The 24,679-nt window shown below is 41.6% G+C and overlaps 1 protein-coding gene across 1 annotated transcript in view; it reads left to right on the top strand.

Moving 5' to 3' along the window:
• LOC310854649 (leucine zipper protein 2-like) overlaps positions 1–24,679 on the top strand; it is a gene marked incomplete at its 3' end in the record, with an annotated part of 189,669 nt that overhangs the window by 135,596 nt on the left and 29,394 nt on the right. Inside the window, exon 6 of the mRNA XM_083759324.1 lies at positions 18,287–18,349. Coding sequence (XP_083615450.1) covers positions 18,287–18,349 — 63 coding nt within the window. The remainder of the gene's footprint in view (positions 1–18,286; positions 18,350–24,679) is intronic.

Below are 24,679 nucleotides of genomic sequence, written 5' to 3'. Positions count from 1 at the left end.
CCGATACCGATACCGAATACCGATACCAGTGTTGTGATCTCGTGTTGTATGTAGCTACCGGTATATATTTTGTGTTGTGTTTATAGCAGACTCCTCACTCAAATGTGCACTTGCAGTTATGGCAACTCGAAAGCAATCTCCACATGCCCCAACATTTTATTTTCCTGCCTTAGTGTCAACCCATCGTGGCATATTCACCAGATACCGATACTTTTCCGATACCGATACAGTATCGGGACGTTTCTAACTGCAATCCACAGTAAAGTCGTAAAGTCATTATTAGTGATTGCATGGCTTTCATGGCTTATTATGTGTATTTTGAGTCAGAATGATTTACAGATAGACTTGTACCCTGCTGGGACTAATCAGCTCCTCGCTCAGCTCTTTAGTGGGAATTGGTTTCTTGTTATTACCAGCCGTGACGGCAAGCGTGTAGTTGAAATCACAGCTGAGTCTTACCGCTTAAACCCCATTGAGCGGAGTCTCTCAGGGCTATAATCTAGTATTTATTTTTTATTTTTCTGTTATTGTGTAGCTTTCACGGAAAGTATCTGTTATTTATTTATTTTTCTATTTTCTAAGGCAAACAATTGTAAATCACCAATGAACATAGGTGGCCATACACAAGCACAGCTAGAACAATGAAACAATAACAATAACAATAATAAAAAAGGGAAAAAAGGAAAAAGAACAGTAAAGAGACAGAGAAAACAAAATTATTGATATTTATATATAAATAGTATCTGGTATTTCTTGCAATAGTTTCCCCCCCCAATACTGCATTGTGTTTAAGTGGTTAAGCCCTATATATTCATTCTCATTTTTCAACGTTCCCAGTTGTCCCAACAGGCAGCATTGGAATACATTCCATAAATTGGAATGTGTCACGATATCTGTCTGTGGTGTACTCTTATTGTGTAGTTGTGTTCCTAGTGTTTCTTGTCTGCTCCATTTGTTGATACCTGCCTTGCCTCACCAGTCTGCATTGTATTTCACCTGTGTCCTGTAACCTGTTTAGTGTCAGCCAATCATGTGTTGATTGTAGTTATGTTGCACCTGTGTCTAGTTAGTCTTTGTGTCTATTTATACCTCCCAGTGTTCAGCGTTCCCTTGTCAGATTATAGTTTGTTGTCACAGTGTCCTGCCCTTGTATGTCCTGTCTAGTTGTGTATAAATCATCATTCTACTTTATCTGCCTGCCTGCCTGCTCTTGCGGTTCTGCATTTGGTCCATCACATGTCTCACCGTGACATAATGTGCAGAACCATAGACTCTATGGCTCTGCACATTCCAATGTATGGCATAGAGTAAGACAGAGTTACGCAAACTCGGTTCACTTCATGGGGCTTCAGTCCAATGGCGGCTCTCCTACATAGACTTCTATTGAGAATGGGGACAACATATAGGGACAAGTCCTGGACCGGAAGTAGGCAGAAATGCATTGCCCAGCTTTAATGATCTTAAATCCCTTTATTTTAGATTGTTTTGTAGTAATCGTGTATATAAACATTACAGAGACTTTAGTTGTTACTGTACAATACTTTAAAACAGTTGGCATGTTGCACACATGCCTAAAATAAGTGCTCTTATTCGCGCCGCCCTCGTTGAAAACAATGTATTCCAAACTCCAGCTTGTCTCAGTTCAGGCTGCATGTGAACAGCGCTCGAGCGCTCGGTTTCTGCCCCCTCAACATCGCAACTCTTCTATTAGATGGGCTCTGGGAATGTGGAAGTGCAGTTCTCATTCCCAGCTCGTAAAATAGGTTGACTTGACTGTTATTAGAGTCCGAGATAAGGCTTGCTGAATCTCTGCCCCGTTTTAAATCCTTTCTGAAAACTCACCTTTATAGAGTCGCTTTCGACCCTCAACACTCTTAATTAAAGGTATATTCAGTGATTTCACTCAAAAAACCTTAGGTTTCGTTTTTGGCTGTGGGACCCAGCCTTTCATCCAATCAGGATAGAGTCAAAAACGAAACCTAAGGTTTTTTGACCCCCATGGGTTAACTGGGGACAGGGAGGAACTCCTTATATGGTCAGCACACTCTATAGTAGGGAGGATTATCACAACAAAACAAAAAAATAAGTGATATTTGAATTAAGTGAAATCACTGAATATACCTTTAAATTTTTTATATTTGTCATTTAGATTTTCTTGTTTGCTATGGATTCTTCTTGTATTGCGTATTCTTCTGTCAAGCAGTTTGCTACTCCGTTCTTAAAGGACAACTTTTCAACCTACCTTCGTATAAGTGGTCCTCACTAATGTTTATGATACAATGTCACAATTCTTTTCCACACGGTCTGTGTCTCATAGGAGGGCTGTGCGCAGTCCAGAAACCCGCCCACCAGTGACATCATCGATGGGGAATCCAAGCTAATAGAAACTGCAGGCTTTCTATTCCTGGAAAGTTGCAATGCGTAAATGGAAGCCATCATTATCACGATAATACAAATCAAAATATAAAAATAAATACAAATCTTGTTTAAATCTTTTCTGAACTGCCCACAGCCCTCCTATGAGACACAGACTGGTTTCTGAACTGCCCACAGCCCCTATGAGACACAGACTGAGTAGAAGAGAATTGTGGTATTTTGTCATGAACATTAGTGAGGACCAATTATACTATATAGCCTAATTACATTTCTCAGTAACCACAGTGCCAATTAAAACTATTTTACTAAGGTGTTATATCAGCCAGAGGCCATGGCTATTAAGAGGGTCCCCAGCATGGAAAAGTTTGAGAACCCCTGAGCTTCTTTCTGACAGAAAGCCCACGTATATACGGGGCTTGTGCTGTGGGCTGTGAGTCTCGCATAACAAGCTCCCTAAACACTTCAAAAAACTGAATGTAACCTTTTTGACAAGGACACCCACTTTCATGATCAGACGCACAGCACGGCGTCATGTCCCCTCGTGAGTCGCTGACAGTGTCCTGATTTGCCTCTATATACTCACTGTGATGAACAAAGCCCCTGCCAACAGCATAATTATCGTCTCCGTCGGTTGGAAACCTCAGTATGTGTATGTCCAAAAGTGTTACTTTTCAGGAAATGGCAAACGTGTCGCTTTACGCAGCATTTCAAGCATACATATCTGCTACTTTTGATGCTTTTGTGTGACGCTGTACGTGTTGTGGGGGGCGCTGTTTCACCAGACCAAAAACACACAGAGGCCAAGTTCAGAGTGCTAAACAAAACAGCACTTTTATTTGTTTGATAATCAGAAATGACTCAAATGTCCGCCCATTAGAGAATGGGGGTTTTAACTCAGGGGCTCTTTGTTTGTCAGAGCATTATAGGTCACAACTCAGGTCTCTTCTGTATAATTAGGTTTGGGTATTTTGTCCCACAATCTCATCAAAAGGGGGGGGGGGGGGGGGGGCACTCCAGTGTCCCAGCCAGTGTGAGCCTCCTAATTCCCAGAGCCCAGCGGTCACTTCCACGGAATGGGTAGGTGAGCCTGAGAGGTGAGAGATTCACACAATTAGTATTGTCATCACATTAACTGGTATACTAGGAGAGGGAATATGGATTAGTCTTACCAGGTGCCGCACGCCAGCCTGTCTCTCGGGAGAGTCTCTGAGAGAGTGAGCAGGACAGAGCCTTTTAACCTGCCTGGGTGTGGACGCGCAGCAGGTGGCTCGTTAAGGCAGACGAGGAGACGGCTGGGATGTATACCTCCCTTCCAGGAACCGCCCTCGTTGCCGTTGGCGACGCTTCACTCTGCCTGTCTCTCTCCCTCTCTCCCCGAGGTGGCTATTCCGTGGCGCGCGGTCCCGTACCGAGACGCCACAGTGTGATCAGGTAGGGTAGGGCATTAGTTTACAAAAAAACTAAAAAGTTAGAATATGGAGATTTCGAGGTTCTTGCCTGACAGTGACGATATGTGAAAGCATACAGTGATGGAAGAAGTACTCAGGTTTTTTACTCAAGTAAAGTAGCAATAGCACAAATAAATTAAGATACGATTACTGCTTTCCATTGGTTCAATATTTTCAAAACAACACGCAGAATATAGCATGATTTATGGTTTATGATCTATGATTCATGATGTATGATTTATGCAAAAAAAAAAAAAAAAATTGGGTTTCCTCCCAACAGCAACGATATCAATGTTTGTGACTGTTAAAAACATTGGCTCTGAAAGAATATACCGTATTCCAAATTTGCGCCAAATGGCAGATCTACAAGCTCGTAGCGCGGCACTTGGCGTTTGTGCACTTTGTGCACAAACGCCAGTCGTTCTACGTCAGTCGTTCTTCGATTAAAAAAAAAATAGCAGACCTACAAGCTCATAGCTCGAGTGGCGCGCTATGAGCTTGTAGATCTGAATGCAAGAGATGAGCAGTTTACAGAGGCGTGCGACATCCAAAAGGCTCTGAACAGTGAACACTTCCCATCGGCAGAACACGGAGCAGCATATTTACAGTACATTGTCTTGTACACATCCCTTGTCATCCATCCAATCATCAGGGAGAACATGACAGGTATTTAATCAGCTTGCCTATAATCATGAGAGATCTATCACACAATTGAAAAAGCAGGGAAAGATAATTCCCTCTCCTCTCTGGCGTCTCACACAATCACCATGTTATTTTTCTTGGCTATTATATTTTATGTCAACATTTGTCTTAACAAAAATGTTGAAGCCCAGCACTGTATTGCACTACATAATTATGGCCTGCACTAAATCATCGGCATATACATGAGATGATTGACAACAGTGTCATCCACAATGGAATTCCATAATGTGAATTCCTGGAGCTTTATTTGGCCCTGGACTCCTTCTGGAGAAGAGAGTGTCACTCGTGCGTGATTATGAATCCCACCAACGTTCTAGGGTAGACCCTTAGAGTATATATATATGAATAGAGAGGGCATCCGAGTTCTCCTCCCATCCACTTGCATTAAGTTGCTCAAAAGCGCATGAGGCGATTTCACTCCTCTTTCCGGGTAGGAACAGAGTGCATTCTGGGATGGATTTGCCCCAAACACAAGCGCTGCCGTTGAATGTGCACGAACGCGCACAAACGTGCACGAGCGTGCTGCCGTCGTGAACGTGCACAATGATAGTCAAGTACTGTAGACCGCTACAAACTTTCAAATCTCTGCCTCTCTGTGAAAGAACGTTTGCAATATTGAATTATTAGGTTTAGCTATTTGCTACGTAGCCTACGTTGCTTTTGGATGAAATAAAGTAGTATTTTGAAGTATAGTAATGATTACTTAGTCTTAAGGTGATACTAGACTATACTTGTCTTAAGTCCATGACTATATCAAGGTTTCCTGCTTGGCTTGTGGTTTTTAAGATTACCAATGAAGCTGAGCACTGACTTTTAATCGTTCTTCCTTGGCTCCAAAAACAGTTACTTCCAGTTCTGTCTTTGTTTAATAATTGAAGAAGGTTCTGGCACATCCAGTCGAGGACTTGTTCAATTCATTTACTGAATGCTTGTTTTGTCACTGTCACTGCCATGGAAACCAGGAGCTCCCAGCCAGCCAGCTTGTGCTGTGGGAGCTCAACACACAGAAGTCTGGACATAACTTAAAGATACTTTAAGTACTTCATTAGACCCCCTGAGTTGTTTTTATGTGCAATGGTGTATTAACTTTGTATTTAGGGTTTCTTCCTGGAGGCTGAACCCTTAACAGTCAAACGGGCCAATGAAATAAACAGTAATATAGTGACATCACACTATCAGCCCCTCCCCTAACCCCTCCCTCTTTATCATACAACTACAGCTGTGGGTGTGGCTTCAGTTCAGGTGGCTCACCGCCCATCACCATCCACCAGGCAAACCAGGCATACATAATGAACTGGTGGGCGTGCCCACATAAAAACTATATTTTAACAAATACTGTACACTTTTTAGAAAAAATGATACCTCCTTATATAACAATAGGACCTGATTACCATGTTTTAGGGTGGAAAAAAGAGTGCTTATGTATACTCAAATGTCTTTTACTACTGGTTGCACAGTCACCAAAATATCCTTCAGGCTGTTTATAAAACGGAACAACCAACACGTTTTGTCACAACGCCTTCGACTGTGCTGCACAATCACTAGGACAACCTGAGTCTTCTTGAGTGTCGAGGCTTAGAGAACAGTGCTTGTGTATAGTAGTGGAAATGGTTCTTATTGTATCATGCTGGGCAGCGCCGGCAGTGGTTTAGGGATAGTGTGAGGTAGAGCGGCCGCATGGGAAGCACAGTTCAATCCCGGGCTCCCCCAGAGTCACTGTCGAAGTGTCCTTGAGCAAGACTCTGAACGCCTAATTGCTCCCAATGTGCATATGGTGCCTTGCCAGTGGCGAATATATCGACAGTGGTGGCCCAGCGCCCCCAAGGGGCCCATGAAGGGGGAAGAAGAAGGGGGGGAAAAGAGTAAAGGTTAAAGCCTGGTTTCAGGGGCTATCGGTCGCAGGAACAGTAACACCAAGGATTTGTCAGTGATGTCACTGACTGACTGGTTTATAAACAGGTTCAAGTCCACACTACTTCCGTGTTGCATAACAGTGACATCACTGTCCACTCCTTGGCATCTTTACCACAGTCGGCCCTTGTTTCAATGCGTGTGTTACTGTGTTCATGCGCTGCCTGTCAGCAGCACAACATACTGTAGCTCAGCTGTAGCCTATTTTGTCACGTTTTGTCGCGCTAATGAATTCGTTTTTTCCATCTGTCCAAAGTCTTTTCTGATAGCCTGCAGGCTGCAGCCCTGCACTTAAAGACAGACATTACAGATCACGTTGTGACCTTGGCTATTCTCCGTGAATGTTGCCCCCAGAATAGTGACACTGGGGTTCAAGTGGTTAATGTCAAGTGTCAAGTTATTTTCAATCTGTCGTAATGGAAAACTGCTTCTCTGGAAACTGCATTCTCTCGACTTAGTATGACCCCTGAATTACAGTGTAATTCAGCTGTGCCTTGGTTGAAAACATTACTTACAGCGGTGACCTGAGACAAAAAAAAGTGTTGAAGATTAGAAGATGTTTTGGTCCTGAATATTCTTACCAGCAGCCACAGTAGCCTATGATGTCTATAATCTTATAACATACACAGATCCCGACCAAAGTAATAACGGGAAAGGAAAGATGATTCTAGTATCGTCTCTCATAGGAAGTTACAACATGGCACCTTTGGTGACTGATTCCCTGAAGGTCATCCTAGGTCGAAACGTTGGATTCTAATAAATATACAGCATTGTGGCTATGAGTGTGCGGCCTTTTTCTTATTTTTACTTTACTGCATGCCTTAGGCCAGCACCTCACCTCACCTCAAAGGTGTGCACCCTTTCCTCCTGTTTTGTCTATCTTTGGTGACTTATAACCACTTCAATCCTATAATACTTTGTTGAAAGCAGGGGGATTTCTTTTTCATTCGACCATTATTCATTATATTGGAATTGCATGGCAGGACGGTGGACCCCATTTTCAATTATGCAGAGCTAATAGTACAACGGAGTAATCATATAAATATAAATATCCGTGTGTGCGCGTGCGTGCGTGTGTGTGTGTGTGTGTGTGTGTGTGTGTGTGTGTGTGTGTGTGTGTGTGTGTGTGTGCGTGTGTGAAGTCAATTTGTAAAGTGTGTTGTAAATCATTACAGGTATAGGGATGCTAAACCTGTCTTCCCTACTGGGTCAGTGTTGACCCTGTTTCAAGCAGTGAAATGTATTCATGAGAGCGGGTTTGATTAACTGAAGTATTCGCCTTTAACATATTTGATCCCGTTGACAGGTACAGTATACTCGTCCTGATTAATTAATTGCGCACAATGTGCGGGGCACTCTTGACGAGTATAGAGGGTATGCGCATGCATGAAGTGAATGGCACATCGAGTGTCAAAGTGAGTGACAAAGTGAATTTAATGTTGTTTAAAGTAATTTCATTCAATCAAATAGGACTTTTCTGTTTGGATGTATGCGCTGTCAATGCCAGAAAGTAGTTTTTTGCCACTCAGTAGGCAATCCCCGCGTAACTTCCTGGTTTGATGATGATGTCACACGCATAACCTCTATAGAGTGTCGCAGTCCCTCCCCCTTTCAGAATGACGAGTGGCCCAGGAAATGAAATGCAATGGATTCTGACCATAGGATTTTCTTAAAGTATTTATTTAAAGACGGTTACGCCGCGGACAAAGCCAACTCGGATCGTGACAAATCATGACAATGAACACAATGTTTTGGGCGGATCAAACAATTTATAAGAAGAAAAACAAAACAAATAGTGTTGTCTACTGCCTTTATTTTCTTCTTTCTAATGATTTGATCGGCCCAAAATATTGTGTTCATTGTCATGATTTGTCACGATCCGAGTTGGCTTTGTCCGCGGCGTAACCGTCTTTAAATAAATACTTAAAGAAATGGTCAGAATGCATTGCATTTCATTTCCTGGGCCACTCGCCGTTCTGAAAGGGGGAGGGACTGCGACGCTCTATAGGCTTGTCTTGATATCGCTATAAGATTGCCTTGCAATTTTTTTAACCGCTCCGGTTGCTGTGCACGGTTGCTAGGGCCCCGCCCGCACTGTGTCTCATTCTCCATAGCCATTAGCTTCTGTTTTAGCCGCAGCCTTTGTACGCTTTTTTCTCTGAAACTACGGCGCTATCTGGTTTTGAACTAATCGCCGATGTTCAGAGGTATTTTCTGATTATCCGGTGAGCGCGATGGGAACATTGGGTAAAAACTCTTGCATTCTCTCAACAGTTTCCCTGCGTTACCCTCTTATTCACGCCTTTTATTCCATTGTCTCTCCCTGCGTAATACACTAAACCCACTATTTGTTTTGTGTTTAAGTCGCCGTTTTTTAATAACTTCAAAGAAATAGCGGCTTTGTCACGGACCTGGTGAGGAGGCCGACACTTTATGATGACGTAACCGGAAATCAACCAACCACCGGCTTGTATGGGCTTCCAATGCAAAGTGAACGAAGGGGTGTATGTATAGACGATCTTAGCCCGCTTTGCTCTTTGTCTGTGAGTGGGATCGCAGAAGTGGTGTCGTATATGGACTCGATAATTCTATAACTGTAATCATTCTTTATCAAACTACATTTCTGGGTTAAAGTTATTGTGGGAATTCAATCTGTAGAGGCAATGTGGCAATCTGTAAAGTCTAGCCCATTGTGCATATGAAATAGCCTGGCTCGACTAGGTGTGACAGGAAGTTTGCATATGCTATTGTTTCCACCAACAGGTCACTTGATTAAGTCTCAAGACAGCATTTCTATGCATCTCAATGTCATTTTTGTATGTAAAGGTTTAGACTCCGCCCTGGAGCACCTCTCTTTGATGTAGACCACATATAAGGTCTGTGTTTGCGATGTTAGAGTTAGTCTTATAGGGGCCTAGCCATCGAGAGGTGGTTAGGCTGTGTCCTGCTCCCGTGGGCCAGCTCGCCTGGTCCACGGGGAAGCTCTGCTGTGCTGTGTAATCTCTCAATAAATACCACTCTGAATGCATCTTCAATTCACATCTCTCTGCGTGCTCCTTCATCTGATCGTCTGAGGGTTTTGATGCCGAGAAACTCTTCGTCCTTATTTGTCTAATTTTAGTCAAGTTAGATAGTGTACTTGAAGTAGGAATATTTACTTCAGTGGCTTATGTGTCGGCTCAATAACAAAGGACTATATTCAAGCAGGTTTTCATCATAAGGAGGTAGAATTACGACGGCAGCAGAATCAGCCAAAGGCATTTGTGCACACATTTTACACAATTCCAAAAGTTGAATTGCATTTGCATAATTCATAGAGTTGTCTTTTAAAATAGGGTCGGCCTGTGTGCTTTTGTGTTTGGCCAGTGCTTATCGCACAAACTGCTGAACCAATCACAATCAGCACCACAGCTCTTGTGTACACTGCCAGTAGACCAACTTAGTGCAGATCTGTGGAACATATTTAGACACACATTATACTAACCCTGAACATCGAACAAGTTGGCTAATTACTTCAATTTGGTCACATACTTGGTCTAGTTAGTGTAGTTATTGTAAAAGCATTGTTTTACTACAGAAATATAATACTACAGAAATAGAAACATATTTTCTTTATAAATGAAACAATCACAGATAGTTGTGCAGCACATTTGTGACCAGTGCCAACAAAACATGCCTCATGTCGCCTTTTCCATTTTTCAGATTTTTACAGATTATTAAAGTACAGAATGTAAGCTTTCATATGATGTATCATTCAATGAAATTGGACAATAATTGAAGGAGATATAACCATTTTAAAATGACTGGGGCCTTTCACCCAAAGCTGAGAAAAGCCCTTTTCAATATTCACAACATGTTATCACCTTAGAGCTGGACAGAAGTGGGTGTGACAATGGGAGGGACAAGAGACAATAGGACGTTTTAGCTGTCAACAGTGCAACACTAGAAACACTGACATGTTTAAGCCAGTAGAACAAACAATGCAATTTGTAAGGTGCCCCAATAAACCCTTTTGAAAGTACTAAGTATTAAATACTAAGTATAAGTATTCAAGTATTAAATATTAAGTTAAGTGTTCAATTTAACTTATACACTACCTGGTTGTAAATAGCTGCAGTACACCATTTTATGCAGGTCTACTTTAAGCAATCAAAGTCAGACAATTGACCCAGTATTTTAAATAAATAAAATCGACGCATCAGGCTATGATGTTGTGCGCTTGTAGATTTGCTATTTTAATAAACAGATCTGTCCACATGCAGTCACAATGCCTGGTTTCATTTATAGTAATTCCTGTGCATTCGATGGGTGGATTCATACTACATCGGGTGTCTATTTAGTGTGCAAGGCTTACATCCGGTCTAAAGCCCACCCACTGTATGCCCTGATTTATATACACAATACATACACGATCCGTATCCTCCCCTCACCGGATGTTGAATTAACAGTACTAACGGCCGTATTTGAAAAGACGTAGCTCTTTGCTGGGTGCGCGAGGAAAAAAATTAAGCGGTTTTCCGACATTTCCTTTTCAATTGATACCGTTTCTTAGAGACGGCCTACACAAACGTTCTATATACCAAATGAAAGCCTGCATTTCATAGTTTACATAGTATATAACCTTTTTTTAAATGAGCAAGAAATGAGCGAGTTGTGATTAAAAGAAAAGACGTGTGATCTCTTTGCTCTTTAACACACAGACGGCTAGCTAACTAGGCTAGCTAGCTTCTAGCCTGTTGTTTGTTGGTGAAAGACTCCAAGCTGGGAAGTGTATTTCAGCGAGTAGCTATACGTGGTTTTGTTTATTTTCTGTAAAGTCTAACCCAAATGCCCAGAATACTTCTGTGTTTACAAACACAAGCACGCTAATGGGCGGTGATCAGAGCGTGAAACCTGAGGACAAAGAGATTCCAGGACCAATCGTAACCAACATGCAAATCTCGGAACTGCGCTCTTCTGCCTCCAGAAACTTGTTAAAAAACAAGCCCACTTTGACGTATAAATGTATACATTTCATTTGCCCAAATGAACAATCTGTTTGAATGAAAACCTTCTTCAACATTCAAACTGTATTAATATGAAAAAAAAAGAAAATCACATAAAAAAAAAAAACGAGTTTATTTATTGATTTAAGGCATGTTCATTCTGGCGACATGAGGCACATTCTGCTGGCCTGGGTCACATTTGTGAAAATAGGGGGCCTATATACAAGAAGCTCTCAATGCAAGGTGAGTGTTCAGAGTGAATGGGTTTTGATTGCAATCAGTGCATGTGTGCATTGTGAACCCACGGCGCCTAAACAGTGCACTCTTCTTCTCCCTAAATAACAATTGTCTGCAGTGCTGCTGTCACTATGCCGTCTCCAAGCTGGTCTTAAAGATGGAGTGCCACAACTTTTGTATTTTTCCAGTTTTTCATGTGTCTATGAGGTGACAGTACTTCATTAGACACCCTGGAGTCGTTTTTATGTGCAAAGGTTGTATTGACTTTGTATGTAGGGTTTAGTTTTTAACTTAAAAATGTATAGGGATCAAATAATATAGAGGTATTTACACATGAAATAAACCCACATATTATGGCCCGACCCACTGTTTGGGAAACGGTGATCTAGACCAGGGGTTCTCAACGTTTTTGGCTCGGGACCCCGGAAATGCTTTGGCCGTGTCTCGCGACCCGTCTCGCGACCCGTCTCGCGACCCGTACCCCCCCTCCCGATACAAATTGACCCAGGGCTACATTTACCATAACAGGTTCTGTCCATCCGACGTGCCCACACGTCATAAACAATCCAACCGACGGGGTGCTTTGGCGTGTGTACAGGTTCTAGTGCATTTGCATTGATATCAGACGAGATAAAAATATTCTACGGACAATACCGTAGCCATCGGCAATACATATTTAGGGACCATTTCATCTCACCAGTAGGCCTATAGCATTGGACAGTTTTATCCTATCATTTACATCTGAATGAATAGAACCTTTCCAGCTTTTCAAGTTCAGTTTTTGTATTTTCCGGAGATGGAGCTTCAGGAACAATTAATGGAAGGAACGACTTCACCGAAAACATCAGCAGTAATGAGGTTTCCTTTCTCCTCTCTGAGGATCCAGTGTCTTTACAAACTCTGGGGGATTTCATTCATTCTCCAGATTCTACAGATCTCAGTTCTTTCCACACAGTATGGGGGTTTGCAATGAAGGATTATAGCTCAAACAACTACTATTTCCTCATGTAGTGGCATTGACAGTAAGCTTAGGTGACCTTTTGAATTGTAACACAAACAGAAACTATAATGCTTTCGCTGCAAATATGATAATGTTTGTTTTTTATAGCGATTGTTGTGGCAGTTTTCCCACTGCTTTAGCAGCTCCTGCCTGCTCAGTGCAACTGTTTTTGTCATGTTGCAGTCACACGATAGCTGAATCAGCTAAAGTGTGATAATCCGATTGATTTATAAAACATTTAGCATATGAACTGAAGCTCATTTGGTGCGCCGCAAACCAGAGGCCAGCCAGCGGTATAAACCACCGTTCACTTCTCTCTGCTCATGTCAGTAATCCAAGCCCCCCGCCTCCACTCCTCCGTCTTCCTCCTGTCAAAACTAAGTGAATCGCTGATAGCGCAGCCCTCTTTATAATAAATACATACTTGTAGGCTATAGCCTACACATTACACAAATAACAGAATTACTATTTTTATTATAATAACATTCTTGAAAAAAGGAGAAAAAGAGAAAGAAAAAAATCACAGAGCCCGAGGCTCGGCCCGGCCCGACTAATTAGCATAATGTTTTTGGTCCGGCCCGGCCCGGAAATGTCGGGCCGGGTCGGGCAGAAAATGAGAACTCTAACGGCACTATAGCTTCAAGTACACAATCGTTAATTTTTTAAATGTTATATTTTTAAGAGATGCACTATGTGGCTCACAGCCTCAGCCTGATGACCTATAAGTCAATGTCTAATATCTCCTCCAGATTATTAGGAAATTCCCTTTAGTCAAAATCGTGGGATAAAATAAAGAAATAAAAGAAACAGAACCACAGAGGCGTTCTAGAATTATCATCATACTGTAGTACAGTACATGCACATTAAAGCATCCCTTAAATGTATCCAGCATACATGTAAGACATGGAGGGTATGTGTACACACACTGCACGTATACAATTATTGCCCTACAAACTCAAAGTGCAGTAACTACGTTTTTAGACACACCGACTTATGTGTGTATACCCCAAAGGTCAAAACAGCCTTTGTGATTTTGGGGGAGAAAAACAATGATCTTAACAACTGATATATAGTGTAATATCACTTGTATATCACTTTATCTCATTTGGCTGACCAAACTTTTTAAACCTTTTCTTTTTTTTACTGAACTTTGTTTTACTGCACTTTGGCTTTATAAGGCATACATGTATGTAAATACATACAAGTGTTCTTATGTACATACATACAGACATACTGTATATACAGTACGCATCCATCCAGCCATGTATGCATGTGTCTATACAGTAGGTTCTGCGCGGGACCATGAAACGAGCTTTGCATTCATTATACACAGTAATCGCTCCAGATCTTAACATGGATCAATTACGATGACAAAACAATTCCATTTGTTTTCATGAATGCATCATCAGGAGGCTTTCATTGATTCACAAATTAACCCACATCAGTGAGAGACAAGACTCTCGTTCTGCTGGATCTCATACGGGGGGGTCCGTTGTTGCCTATAATGCTGGAGCAAACTAGGGGTCCTTGAAATTACAAGCCGTACACACTGCCGTGACTATACACAGTGTTTACATATTATGTGACTAAATTTGACTGAGGGACTGCCATTGGATTTTTTCGTTTTTTTCACGTCATATGAAAGCAGGGAATCATAGCTTCACATTTGACATAATTGGTTGTTCAGTTTGACCCACCAGTTCATGGAGATATGGCTATAGACTAATGTCTTGCAGAAAACAGCGAGTTGAGAAAACAGGCTTGAAAGGTTCACTTCTGTGGTCTCTAAACATTACACCTAGCTACATGTTTGGGCATTTATTTCATATTTACAAGTCGATTTGAGCTCTGACACTTATTTCAGACATGCTCTATAGTATGTGAGTCGCAGTCTCATTTTGGGAAGAAAACAAAAGTTTTCTCCTCTGGTGAATTTGCGCGATGGCAGTCTCTCAGTCAAATCAAATGCACGAGCACGCTTCAATGGAGAATCACACTTTGTGAGACATGTGTTCCTCAACTCATTCCGCATAATGTGCTGCTGTGACATATCTCTGTCGGGTGGAAACCTTGTGTCCAAAACTGTTATACTTGTCATGTAATGGAAAAATAATAATAACCTGCATTTGTTCCAATGTTTGATACTTTTCATTGGTTCAAAATGTATAAAACATTTTTCTTGTTCTACAAGCTCATAATTATGTGAGCTTGTGAAACGGCCTGTTTTTGTGCAACAGGCTTGTTATAGCTATTGTTCATCCATCTGTTATTTTGTTTTGTAGAATTAATTTGACTATTCCTCACCCGTACTGAATATATGAACAGCAAATGATCGATGTTCAGTGTGGGTAATGTGATGTAATAGATCACATTACTTATAGGGGGGGACTTGTTTACAGATTGTATTGGGAAGTTGGGTTGGGCACAAAAGTAGGCTAATTAGTAGGCTAGTTTCTTTTGCAAGAAAATGCTGCATTACAATCATAAGTACACCATTGATGTGTGATGTAAATTTGGCGGTGATATTCTGCCTATAAATGGAAGTTATTGAATATTTTCACGTTCAGTGTTGCACTTACATCTGATATAAGCTATTACACGGTGAACGCGGAGGTTGGCTTTTTGGGCTGCAAAGCAAGTTGTAGTTTGTTCTTTATATAATCAGGTTAAGAATGTGTCATGGTTTGAGTCTTCCCCTGTCTGTATTTCCTCTTTGGCCACTCCCACATTCTATTCCACTTCCACCCCACTGCCTCATCAGCCCAACAGTTCCCTTCTCATTACACACCTGTGCCTACTTCTGCAATCAAGCCACCGCCTATGAAACTGGACTCATTCTGCCTCATTCCTGGCTAGAAGATACTGTCACGATGTGTATCAAAATGGAACCCAAGTGCAGGCAACACAGGCAGAGTAAGTTCAATAGTTTACTAGCGATCAAGTTCAAGGGAAAAGGCTTACATCGAAGTACATCAGGCAGAGGTCAAAACCAAGAAAGCAGTCCAAAACAGGCAAACAAATCCAAGGTGGGGCAGGCAGAATATCAGAGTCCAAAAACAGGCAAACAAATCCAAGGGGGGGCAGGCAGAATATCAGAATCCAAAAACAGGCAAACAAATCCAAGGGGGGCACAGGCAGAATATCAGAGTCCAAAAACAGGCAGGAGGTCAAAATCCAAACTAGTAAATAATCTAAGAGCACTAGGAAAATACAGAGAACAGGAATGCACACAAGTAACAATGGTTATATTCTAGCCAGGAATGAGGCAGAATGAGTCCAGTTTTATAGGCGGTGGCTTGATTGCAGAAGTAGGCACAGGCATAGGCGGCGGGTGCGTTTTACCTTTGGGTAGGCTATAGAATTGCGTTGGGGGGGGGGGGGGGGGGATTCTCGCCGCCGCGGATTTATTTATTTCCCAGATGGTCTAAAAATGAGTTATTTAGCATACTTTTACCAATGAATTAGCCTATACACAGACAACGACTTTTGGACGTCTTTTTCTCAAGTCTCGAGTCAGTCAGTGTAGATTACCCGGCCGTGTTGGCGTGTTGCTGCCCCTCCGGGAGTCGCGGCTCATGGCTCTTCACAGACGGCACAGAGACAGCAGTCACTCCGCTAAACGTGTCAGTGTTGCTGCAGTGGTGTGAACTGTGAACCGTGCGGGCACTGGCGCTGCTGAGTTCTGACAGCCGACTCACAGCTTCTTCTTCTGAATTACTTTATCTTTGCCTTGAAAAATACATTTTGCGTTTTGCTGTTTCCCAAAACAAACCATACTCTTTGCTACAAAGCGACTGGAAGGACGAGGTTTACAGACATACTAATAGTAGTCAATCATATGCTGATTAGGCCAGTTGCTGTATGTGTATAGCCTATCCGATCAGCGATCACCAGGGGGCAGAGACAACACACACACACACACACACACACACAATAGCCTTCTATAATGCTGCGCACATATATTATATATATAAAAAAAAAATACCCAGCATAACTTTTGGGAAGGCTAAGCCTTCCATAGCCTTACGCACCCGCCGCCTATGGGCACAGGTGTGTAATGAGAAGGGAACTGTTGGGCTGATGAGGCAGTGGGAGACAGGTGTATGGGTCTGCAGTGTGGTGGAATAGAATGTGGGAGTGGCCGAAGAGGAAATACAGACAGGGGAAGACTCAAACCATGACAGAATGAGATGTTTTGTGTGATTTAGGAATGTGTGATTCGTGAGCTATTGAGCCAGCGTTGGTCATTGCATCTGTCTGTATGTATTTTTGTAATTTTGTTGTTCCGACGGCACGGGATCTGTCTTCCCCGGATTATAGTATTCATATGTTATGATCCAACAGATATAAAAGTGCACAGTATCGTAACTGTTGTCAAGGCATTGCCCTGTCCGGGTGGAGTTAAACCCTGTTGCTGTTGTTGCGTGCTAATGGTACTGTAGGCAGTTAAGAAAACGTCTCCATTTGGCCACCCCGAGTGGCCAAATGGAGATGAGTTGTTTTTGACGCAAATTAATTTAATTAAGATGATTGTTAGAATGTTTGGCGTGTGTAATGCAGGGCAGATTGAGGTTGGAGGACAGGGCTGCACAGCGCTAGCTAGGTTCCGTGAGGCTGTCTGTGCGTTGTGGCGTTGTGAGGAGGCGCTGGAAGCGAGCTCTGTCTTGTTGATAAACTGTATGTTTATCATTTCAGTTTCAGTTTAAATGCTTTCATTTAGAAGGTGTTAATTAGGCAGTTGATTTGGCACAGGTGGATTTTGACATTACCATCAAGATTGCTGTGCCACTAACCTGCAGTACATGTTTAGACAATTATGGACTAATTTCAAACCCTGAATAAGATCCACTACCCGCTGCCGCAAGTGGCCATTTGAAATGTCCTAGTTGTGGAAATGTAATCAATCCAAGATGTCTACCAAGTATTGTCCAAAAGGCATATAAAATTATAGAGTCCAAATTCGTCTGAGATTTCGGTAGACTTCCAAATACATTTTGAGGTACTACACAGGCTGCGACAATTCACCACAACAGCCTGTACGACCAAAGCAGATCATTTACTGTATGTATGAATGGAGTTACACGTTTTATGCCCGACAGCAATGATGAAGTAGCGTTCGACATACATGAGCTCTCTAGTGGATATCATCGTCACTCCATGTTCTGGGGGCCACGTCACCCTATGTCACTTTTTATGACAGCTGTCATTTCATTGCTACTCATCAATCCTCACAGAGACTCTTCTTTAGAGGTGAGAGGAGATGCCAAGTGTCTGGAATTGATCCTCAGCCAAATTGACCTCCTGAAACACAGAATAATCTCATTCTAGCTCATTAACTCTCCCTCTGTCTGTGTGTGTGTGTGTGTGTGTGTGTGTGTGTGTGTGTGTGTGTGTGTGTGTGTGTGTGTGTGTGTGTGTGTGTGTGTGTGTGTGTGTGTGTGTGTGTGTGTGTGTGTGTGTGCACACACGCGTGCGTGGGTCGGTGTAAATCCGTGGGGGTGTGTGTGTCTGTCTGTCTGTCTGTCTGTCTGTCTGTCTGTCTGTCGTTTGTGCGTGCGTGCGTGCGTCATTCATGTGTTCATGCAGACTCCAATGACATCACCAATTCCTTTCCTTTCTTTTTCCAGAACAAGAGTCTGAAAAACAAGCTCATGTCGGGTAACAAACTGTGTGACGCGTACGCAGAAGAGGTAAGAAGTAACCTAGCTACACTGGACATAATGTTTCATCACTGTTGTTCATCAGTGCAACAGTGTTATGTTGTTTTTGTCTAAACATGTCCGTCGACTACCTTTTTTCACAGACGAAAACGAAACGGAAAGCAGATCTGCAAGCTCACAACGCCACGTGAGCTTGTAGATCTGCTATTTTCAGCAAGTTTAAAATGAGCCATTAAGTCGGCATCAAGGCCTGCCAAAATACATTTTAGTCGACTAAATGAACTGCAGATTTAGTCAACTAGACTAACTAAACCATTCCAGGTGACTAGAATATGACTAAAACTAAATTAAGTTTAATTCCCAAAGACTAAACTAAAATAGAAATTTGCTGCCAAAAACAACACTGCAGTGCATGTGTTCCAGAGTAGCCCTGCCTGAAGCCTAAATCACCCCCTTTTGGCTGAGCATTAGATGTCTGGTTTCCTTTGAGCAGGTTTAAAGATTCCTTTTGAAACAGCTACTTCAGCATTCATCAACTATTTCGGGGAACGTATTCTTTCAACCATATTCATGGTTGACGTAGCATGTGTATGTGTGTGTGACTGTGAATCAGGCATGATTCATCACAGTAAGTCCTGCAGCACGTCCACAAATAAATAAATAAACGTATAAATAAATTATTGATCAATAACAATAATTATGTTAATTACCTCAGGAATATATAGGCAAATGACGATGGCTTACCATTTTGGCTGTGGCTCAGGAGGTAGAGCAGGTCGTCCATGGGTCATCCATGGTTCATCCATGGGTCAGCGGTTCGAATCCCGGCTCCTCATGCCCACATGTCGAAGTGTCCTTGGGCAAGACGCTGAACCCTACATTACCTCCAATGAGTCGGTCGGTGTGAGCTCGCCGCCATTGGTGTGTGAATGTGGGAAGTGAGGCGCTGCATGGCGTCGACTGTTCGCCGCTTCACCTCCCAATGTATGAATGAATGAACCATTGTAAAGCGCTTTGAGTAGGTACGTAGCGCATAGAAAAGCGCTATAAAAATGCAATTCATTCTTATTTCAAATTACCCGATGTCCAAAATGGAAAAAATATATATAATAATAATAATAATAATAAGCCAATATAATCCAATGTAGGGATTATTTAGTCACAAACTCTCGTTAATTATTTTACACATTGGTTCAATGTCTACAAGCCGTTACCCTGGTTGGCTACTTTAGCTACAACGCTGTCTCATATGAAGAAGTGGGACATTAATTTGGTTTCTGCCTAACTGTGACGATAAGAAGACATAATGTTCATTGAACACTATACCGTTTGACAGCACCCAAATGATTCTGTATAGGCCATGGTGCAGTGAACAAGCCTCTTTATGACTGTCAAGTACAGTACCTTGATGTAAGCTCAGCTGCGTGACAGTATAATATACCCCATTTTGACCTGAGATCAGATTCTAAAAATGTCTTCTACATCCTGACAGTTTTTCTGAAAAAGCTATGTCTAGGAAAAAGCTATGTCAGTGGTTCTTCGATTTTTCAAAATGATTATGATTATAACATTATTTATAGATTGTAGATTTAGTCGACTAAAATCTTATGATATTTAGTCGACTAAATCTAGACTAACACTAAAACATTCCATCCTATAACTAAATGGAAACTTATAATAATTATGACTAAAACTAAAATCAAAATTTGCTCCCAAAAACACCACTGCATTCTTATCTAATATTATGTATAAGTTGTGCCTGGATAGAGTGCTTGCCTGTGTGTCGCAAGGTTCTGGGTTCGAATCGATCCTGCAGGGCACAGCCAACTCAGTGTAGCGGCAGCATGGTTTCATTTAAACTTAGCTGGGAGTCAGAGGTGGATAAAGTACTCAAGCCAAAGTGCTACTCAATCAGAATCAACTTTGTCACATCACAGTTTTACAAGTAAAAAAAGTGGGTGAAATTCATTTTTGTGCACAGTTCACATCATCATGCCATAATGTCATTTTCCCAAGAGGAGGAGATCAAGGCAGGAAAGAAGAAGGTTTGACCGCTTTTACCACAAAGTACAAGTACAGGAGGTATTGCTGTATTAAGTGTATTGTTTAAGCAAGGGAGCTGGGAGCTAGTGGGGGACAATCTCAACCCCAGTACTTAAAGTAGTTATTTTGCGACTGTAGGTTGCAGATTACTATGAAAATCTGAAAACCTGTCGCCCCGTCAGTCACACCTCCATATATGGTTGTAAGTCCATTACGGCTCATGACATCACACCTCGTGACATGTCACGCCACCATATATGGCCGTCAGTCCATCATGCCTCGTGACATGCTCCATATATGGCCGTCTCCATATATGAAGATCACGACACTGACCTCATCAAACCCTGGATAACCATACATGGAGGAGACTGGATCATCACCTAGATCTGCATATATGGAGCCGCGGCCAGCAACTCTGCATCTGACCTCAAACCCTTAGATCTCCATATATAACACTAGAGTTCTCAACAGCGACTTACTTTACTATTTATTTTTAAACATATGTTTATTGATTTTCTTTACAGTACAAAGAAGTATTTTCATAACAATTGACATCTCCCCCCCCCCACATCCCCATGGCAGCACAAATACAAACAAAATCTTATCACGAAATGTTTTGACAACAATAAATACAGAACAAAAAATAAATAAATAATGACAAAACGAAAAATAAAACGAAAATAAAACACATTACATACAGTTAAACAAACAAATGCACAATGTCCGTCACAGTTCCCTACCCCCACCCCACAGCTGACTACTCCCTACTTTACTATTTACTTTCTTACCTCATATCTAATATTAGGGTACTGATAGTGGAAAACAAATAATTCAATGTATAACGGACAATAAATTATAATATAGTCTATAATGATGACATACATGTCGATTAGAATATTGTTCGGATGCAATCCAAAGCAAAGCAACGTATCACAATATACCTAATGCATTATTTCCCAGGCTGGCGTGATCACCCAGTGCCATGCAGACAGTGACAACCATCATTGCTTTATGTCATCAGGCTGCTATAATAAAAAGCAAATTATGAATGTAATAATAAAACGAAATCAAATAATGAGTTAATCATAATGTATTATGAGGAGGGAAAAGGGAAGTTAATTAAGCTTAAATTAGCCTTTATAGTTGCCTCACAGACATAGGCATTATTGTACTGGGCAACATGCATCCCTATACATCCCTATCGAACCCTATACAAGCCCTCCCGCACACTTAGATCAGCCAAAGCAGGGAAGCTGGAGGTATTATGCCTTCACTAAAAACACCGGGACAGACCGCCTGGGCCGTGGCTCAGCGGTCCAGGCACCTTGGCTGGTAATCCAGTCTGGCAGTGTGTCGCGGGTTCGACTCCCGATCCCGACGGCCTTTACTGCATGTCATCTTTACTGCATCTCTCTCCCCATTTCCTGTCAGCCTACTGTCTGTCCCTCCAAATATATCCACACTTTTCCTGGGCTGTGTGTGCTCCAGTTCCTGTTGATTTCATTGGATATCATTGGTCATCAAGACCAGTTTCATTGGCTTTCATTGGATCAAATCGACAGGAACTGGAGCACACACAGCCCAGGAAAAGTGTGGATAAAATAAAGGCGAAAGCCACAAAAAAACATAAAAAAAAAAAAAATGGTCTCAGTGTTATGTGGGGTGTTCTGTGTTCAGCCACTGTAAACCCAGGGAACAGTTTTACTTGTCCTTGGAATGAAATACATCAAGGTCTGGTGATCATCCACATCATTCCCTGAAGAAGACCTTACGGCTCGAAACGTTTGTTTTCTGTTAACCCATCTTTGGCGGGAACCCCTTTTTGGTGTTTCAAGCATGATCTTATACTTTAGCTATTGAAAAATAGCAGATCTGCAAGCTCATAGCGCGGCACCGAGTGCCGCGCTACGAGCTTGTAGGTCTGCTATTTTTGGAAAAATCGTGAAAATGGGCACAAATCTTTTAATATATTCTTTCAGAGCGAATGTTTTAACTCAAATCTTTGCTTCTGGGTGGTCACTGGAACTACATGTTTTCAGATGGGGGTCGGTGGCCAATTAGATATCGTTTTGGGGGTCCTTGACATGAAAATGTTTGAGAACCACTGACACATAGAAACATAGGTTTTTCAGAAAACTGTAAGGATTTAGAAGACATTCGTAGAATCTGGTGGCAGGTCGAAGTGGGTTAAATAAATCTCCAGCATCGCAGCAGGCTTTTTCTTCTTTTTCATTGTTCATCGCCTCAGGCCTTTAGCACCCCATCACTTCTGGTGTGCGCCCTTCTCCTGCGAGATGCTCAACTCTTTCCATTTCAAGGATAAGTCCACATATCGACCCCATATATATATATATATATTTCCTTCTTCATCTCTGGGATCCCAATCTACACCCTAAACTCCTGCAGTATTTATTTAACTTTGAGTGTGTGTATATACACTCAAAGTGTGTACACACCATTACAGCTTTGTATAATAACCGGGAATCTGTGTCATTTTGGCTATTAAAAAATAGCAGATATACAAGCACAACATCTGATATTTCTTACTCGAGTCGTGACCCATAGAAATTGGCCCGTGACCCACTAATGGCTCCCGGCCCACTGTTTGGGAAACAGTGGGTTAACCCATTCTGACCTGAGATCAGATTCTAAAAATGTCTTCTACATCCGGACAGTTTTCCATTCTGACCTGAGATCAGATCCTAAAAATGTCTTCTATGTCAGTCGCTCTTCGATTTTTCAAAAATAGCAGACCTACAAGCTCGTAGCGCGCCACGCGGTGGCGCGCTATGAGCTTGTAGATCTGCTATTTTTCAATAGCTAAAGCATAACATAATTTCAAAGGCTCCCTTTGGACCCCTCGTGGGCCCCATCAGACCCAACTCTGGAATAAAAGCAGTGTTTTAAAAGGTTGGCATGACATAAAGGAGAATCCCACTGCAAAGTTGGCTGTGCAAACACAACATTAACGTTTTAATAATTGACCAGGTTGAGGCTGTACAGTATATATGATCAAAGCAGTATAGGAGCCAATCAAAGGATATAGGCATCAATAAGCTTTGAGCTTCAGCCTATGCCTTTTCGATCATCTATAAGAGAATGTGAATATTTAAGGTACTGATTTATGTTACACTGTTGAATTGATCGAAATAAACTAAACTAAATAAACAATCTGGTACAAAGGCAGACACACATACTCATATACTTATTACTGTGTATCATTATAATTAAAATGATATACTGTAGTTTCACCCTCATCAATCATGCAAAACTGTTTACCATACAGATAATACCTACCTTCAAACTAAGCTAATAAGGAACAGGCAGTCTTAAAAAAAAACTTGTGCAAAAGAAAAACATTGAAACAAATACAAATAACAAAACAAAATAAAAATACATTTAAACACAATTAAAATATAGTTTCAGTGCAGTTAAGAAATAGAAAATAAGAATAATACCAGTCAGTCCGTATCTATATTTATGTATAGAGGGTATGCACATGACAACATCATCACACCCGGAAGTTATATGCGGGAACACCTATACTGAGTGGCTAAAACTATATACGTTATGGCCTTGACAGCCCATACATCCAAACAGAAAAGTCTGATTGCATTAAACGACGTTAAATGACATTAAACTCACTTTACAGCGCCGTCCATGGCTGCTGTGGTAACTGCATAATTTGTTACTGTACTCTGCTGTTCACCGAAACAAATTCCTAACATGTTTTACATGTATGGCAATAAAGGCTTCTGATTCTGATTTGCCACTCGATTTGCCACTCACTTTATGCATGCGCATACCCTCCATATAGTGCCAAATCACAACAAATTATCTCTAGTCTCTAGTCTACAGAGACCCAACATTCCCTCGTGAGTTCTAGGTGGGCGGCCATCTGCCCTGACCAGCTAGAGAGAGAGAGAGAGTTTTGATTGATTGATTGAAATATTTATTAACAGTTTGCAGAATTACAGTACATTTCAAGCACACACTCAATACAAAGACTGTTAACTGTGAGTGGACGACCCAATTAAGCATTACACTTGTTTACAACAGGGTCCACCATGTTCAATTCATCAAAACATTTAGAGACGTACAAATAGACACTTCTATATACTTAAAGAACAGAACAGGAATTCATCATAAAGGAAGCAAAAAGGGAAAAGAAAGATATACAGTGAGGGGAAAAAGGGGATTCAGATTTTACGGGGGCCAGTTTCGAATTGCAGCCGTCCGTAGGTGCCCTTTGAGAGAGAGAGAAAGAGAGAGAGAGAGAGAGAGAGAGTTGAAGAAAGGGGGTCTTGGTGGACCACC

Source organism: Protomyctophum parallelum, assembly GCF_964188405.1.
Source record: "Protomyctophum parallelum genome assembly, chromosome: 2".
Classification (NCBI taxonomy): domain Eukaryota; kingdom Metazoa; phylum Chordata; class Actinopteri; order Myctophiformes; family Myctophidae; genus Protomyctophum; species Protomyctophum parallelum.
This window is presented reverse-complemented; position numbering and strand designations above follow the sequence as displayed.